Here is a 4,455-nt window from a genome sequence, read left to right as displayed (position 1 = left end):
TCCAGCATCAGCATGCTCCAAGCACATGGTAGCAGTGAGTCGAAGAGGCCTCTTCATCCTCCTTTTTTTCCGAGTCAGTGTGAAGTCTACTCCACTGGCCGACGTATCTTCTATTGTCGATGCACGGTGTGGGGATGGCAACCTTGCTGTCCTGTTGCTCTCGTACTTTCCCAAATTCGCAGATCATCGAAAAGGACGATGCTGCGTGATAGCAGCTGCTTAACGTTGGTTGCACCCATTGCATTGTTGAGTGATATGGAACGGGCATTGGACGGCCTTATACTCCGCTTCTTCGTTGACCCAGACTTGCTTTTTCGTCAGTTACACCCTTGATTTGATGCTTCCTGCCTACCCGGACAGTGCAACCTTGCAAAGTCGTCCCTTCACTCTTCTTACAACTCTGACTGTGGCCTCGCTGCTTGCGACCCTTAGGCTTGAGTACAGGTGGGAAGGCAACGTTAAGAAGTTCCAGACTTTATGTCAGCTTCATGCTGCACTTATATGGGGTGGTCCAGCTAACCGTCACAGAAATTTTGCAAGCCCTTGTTGGAAGGGTCTGAGACTTGTTGCTTTTGAATTTCGGGTCTATAGCATTTGCAGCTTGCTCTGTTTGTGGCTGAAGACATCAGTACAGGAATTGATAGAGCCTCCAGTCTTATTTCCAAAGACAGTAGTGTTTCATCAGCTTTTTCTAACTGTCTGGGGTGTTTCTAGAGTGGTTGAGGGTCTGGAAGTAGTTGCAGGAATGTCTGCTCAAGCTCGAATACATTCATCTGTAATTATAAAGCTCAAAAGGGTATGAGTTATATGATGAAGACGAGGCATACTTGCAACAAGTCGGAGGAGTCAATAAGGATATAACTTCGAGTCTCCTTCTGCCGACACGCGATATAAAAACAAACGGCAATGATGTTCATATTCTTCCGTCCTTTCGTAAATTTATGTTCAGTTCAAGAGATAGAGTGTACATGCATATCGCAGCTGTCTGGACGACCTCCGAGAAGCGCATAACGGCTCCGACGTTCTGGATCTCCTTACTTGCTAGAAGGGCAAATTTATGAGGACTGTGCCACCAAACCGAAATCAAATATAAATATACCATTATCAATCGTCTATTCACGAGAATCAGAAGTGCTTCTCTTCCCATACAGACCTCACATCCTCGCGTGCGCTAAAGATTAAACAAAACGATGACAACGACAACAACACATAAACATCACTTAGCTCAACTTCACGAGCGCAAACTAAGACCAACCGCTTACTTGCACCGTGTCCAACAAACGACCCCTTCACGATCACCGCATCACCCGACGACTCGCCAAACACAAGTTCAGACACAATCGCATTCTTCTCAACAACCGTCCCACAACCAACACAGAAAGCCATTGCCTGCAGCTGCATCGTATTCTATGATTTTACCACCACAGTCACCATACACTGCCTGTTTGAATTCATTTCAGCATTGTCATTCACAAATAAAATAAGCTTTGTGGGAAGTATGCCATTCCAGTGAATAAAAATTTAATAAACATAAGCCGGGGTATCTGAGAGAACAGAAGGGAGAAGGAGATGTGATAAAGTCGGACTTGTGGACCGTGTATGCGTGGGAAACACCTGACGCATTTTGATCCAGCTGCCACTTCACAAACTTTAACTTTAACTCGTCCCTTTCCTTCTACTACACAAAAAGAACACTATTAACGTTTTTTGAGGATTAACGTTGGCCCCTGATGGCCCACGAGTCAAGACTAACAAAGGCAAAAACAAGCTCGAGTAATAAACGCGAACGGTAGTTTTTTCTCTCAATTCTCACCGTTCCGAAGTAACTTGCTTACGTTGACGAACCAGTCTTCAATCGATTTCGGCTGCATCCGCTGCAAAATACTTCAAAAGCCTCGCGTGGAAGTTCATAGATCGATATCGCTACCAGTGTACCGTTAAAAATTGCTCTGGAGTGGTGTTTTTGCGATGTTTCTCGTAAACATCCATCTTTGGTCTCTCAGTGAAGCCCACTGAAACAATGAGCATTCAAATCCATTCATTCGTAAGTCCACTTTCCTTTCGCATCCTAGTTCAACACATTAATAAGGATTTAGGATGAGCGAGCTAGGCTTTCCAAGTAATGCTCTGTGCGACTATTCAAGGGCGACCCCACCTCGTTCTTGTCTCCGACTGGTCCAACACCAGCGCTAGCCGATTGCGTACTTGACGAAAGTTCGGCATGGATCGTGGATGTCTGCAGACCTGGTAACTTGCTGAGCTGTTGTGCAAGACCTTCTATCCCGTCGGATCTTAAACTCAGTTCCATGAGTCACCATGTGGTAGGCTTCAGTGATTTCGCGACATCGCCTTGTCGGTAAGCGACATCAGCTATAGGATTAGTATATTATCGTACTGAATTTATTTAATCAGTACGAATGCTTATGAGTTTCCAATAATTTTCGCATTCATCGTGACTGTAGCTTGCCCTGGTAGTGAAGAGTTCCCTTGCGGCATTGAAACAGAGCGAGTCCATCCGTGAGTGGTGTTTCATTCCCCATCCCGGTAGTGTGTTTATTAAATATGAATAGAAGATGTGCACGCCAGGCGCTTTTGACCAATCTCCTCACCTTCCGCGGAAGTGTACGGATCTTCTCACTTGGAGAATCTGTGCGATGGCTGAGACTCTTTACTGTTGTCTCGTGCATAATCTTCTTGATCTTCGTTTCTGAAGGGCACTTCGACCAACCAGATTATGAGGAGGCTTGACTGATCTCGAAAGATCAGCAAGCCAAAAGCTGACGCTGAATTGGGCATCGCTTTTATATTATTACATGGAGAAGGAAGCCATTGGCCGTACAGGAAGTGCGAAACAGAAAGAAAACAAAAGAGGAAACAAGAGATACAAATACAGAAACGAGTACAAGTACAGAGCAGGTGGAGGACAAGAACTGCTGGTGGAAAGTCGAGGAAGGACTTTGGGGTGCAGTCGCGACGCGGAAAGTAGAGACAAACGTGCCGAAAGTGATGAAGGGCTATCGCCGACGTTGTTGTGCAGACGCCCGGCAGTCGTTCAACTCGCCATTGCATCGGAGGATACTGTCGGGTTGCTGATATACACTTCGGAAGACTCGGATAAATTGCGGATAGCGTTGAAGGAGCATTATCTAGCAGAGAGCAGACGCTCAATTGACGATGGTCGATTTCAAAGTCTGTGGACGCGTTAACGACACCGGACTAACAAGAAGGCAGACATAAGAAGCCAGGAGGGCGAGCAGGCCCACTTTGTGGTTCATTACCGTAATTGAGGTGTGGAATGATCTCTTGATCGTACGCATCTTCCTCTAGACGACTGTCGAGATGAACGATAAAAATTCGAGACCTCTAGGCTTGGTTGGATACGTTCGTGACGCTCAAGGCTGTATGGAACCGCTTCTTTTGGTGACATCCATACGAACTATCTAGCGCTGTCTGTCTCCTCATCACGCTGGGGAGTTGACAATCGTGATACGGAGTGTGATGGAGGAAGAGATGGAGGGCTGGGAGCCCTTGATCTTCTGTCAACAGGGATGGAAGGAACCGAAACATCATCCTCGCCTTCGTCCTCGTCCTCACCCTCATCCCGAACGTCCATCAACTCGTCCGTTGGATCCGCTTCCTCCATCGTTCCCGGAAGAACAATCACAAGGGATCTATCAAACGATTGGACGTCTTCCGACTGCGCACGTGGCGTCGAAATCGGTGTCGAACCGGCCGACTTGGTTTTTTCCCCATGGTATTCGTTATCTTGAGTCAATAGATCCGGCGTGCTCCGGTTACCATCGAACTTGAACGTGTCCTCGGTTGCCAGTTCGTATTCTGGCATCAGCAGACTCCAATCCCGAGGCGGAGGAGTATCCCAGAAGAAATCCTCCTCTTCATCCTCTGTTTTTATGAGAGTGAAGTCTACCTCATTTTCTAGTGGATCTTCTAAAGTCGGTCGTTCTGATGCATGATCTGGAGATGGCGACCTCGTCGTCGTGTTTCCCTCGTCGCTTCCCGAGTTTGCGGGACCTGCGGGAAAGACGATGCTGCGCGATCGCAGCTGACGGACGTTGGTCGCACCAATCGTGTTGTCCAACGACTTTGAACGTGTGTTGGATAGCCCCGCAACGGCCTCCTCACTAATACGCCGCCTCTTCGTTGGCCTTGCCTCGTCTTCTTCGCCATCGACGCCCTCGATTGGGCGTTTGCCGCCTACCCGGACAGCACGACCTTGAGTAGTCGCCCTTCTAATTTTTCTGCGGGTCCACCCATGGCCACGCTTTTTACGAGCCTTCGGCTTGGGAGGGGGCAGGGAGGAGACTCCCGGAAGTTCTGGGCCTTATGTCAGCTCAATGCTGCACTTACGTATGGAGGTCTAACTTACCTTCACGAGAATTTTGCGGACTTTCGGTGGAACGATCCCGATGCCTGTGGCTGGCTATCAAGGACCTC

The 4,455-nt window shown here is 48.0% G+C and overlaps 3 protein-coding genes across 3 annotated transcripts; 1 reads left to right on the top strand and 2 right to left on the bottom strand.

Moving 5' to 3' along the window:
• Nucleotides 1-972: 972 nt before the first annotated feature.
• On the bottom strand, nucleotides 973-1,431 carry FOMMEDRAFT_24368 (uncharacterized protein; the record flags this gene model as incomplete). The annotated part of the gene is made up of 3 exons (XM_007272121.1): nucleotides 1,260-1,431; nucleotides 1,100-1,169; nucleotides 973-1,041 (listed from the first exon to the last, which is right to left on the bottom strand). Coding segments are annotated over exons 1-2 (157 nt in total), but the record flags the coding sequence as incomplete, so codon positions are not given.
• Nucleotides 1,432-1,730: 299 nt separating this feature from the next.
• On the top strand, nucleotides 1,731-3,206 carry FOMMEDRAFT_162897 (uncharacterized protein; the record flags this gene model as incomplete). Its single annotated transcript, XM_007272120.1, has 7 exons — nucleotides 1,731-1,789; nucleotides 1,849-1,931; nucleotides 2,004-2,044; nucleotides 2,145-2,356; nucleotides 2,413-2,517; nucleotides 2,574-2,681; nucleotides 2,762-3,206. The coding sequence occupies 7 exons, from the start codon at nucleotides 1,731-1,733 to the stop codon at nucleotides 3,204-3,206; spliced, it is 1,053 nt and encodes a 350-aa protein (XP_007272182.1).
• A 230-nt stretch (nucleotides 3,207-3,436) lies between these two features.
• On the bottom strand, nucleotides 3,437-4,430 carry FOMMEDRAFT_162896 (uncharacterized protein; the record flags this gene model as incomplete). Its single annotated transcript, XM_007272119.1, has 2 exons — nucleotides 3,437-4,335; nucleotides 4,388-4,430. Coding segments are annotated over 2 exons (942 nt in total), but the record flags the coding sequence as incomplete, so codon positions are not given.
• Between the last annotated feature and the right edge of the window lie 25 nt (nucleotides 4,431-4,455).

This window comes from Fomitiporia mediterranea (genome assembly GCF_000271605.1).
Source record: "Fomitiporia mediterranea MF3/22 unplaced genomic scaffold FOMMEscaffold_123, whole genome shotgun sequence".
In the NCBI taxonomy this organism is placed as follows: Eukaryota; Fungi; Basidiomycota; class Agaricomycetes; order Hymenochaetales; family Hymenochaetaceae; genus Fomitiporia; species Fomitiporia mediterranea.
This window is presented reverse-complemented; position numbering and strand designations above follow the sequence as displayed.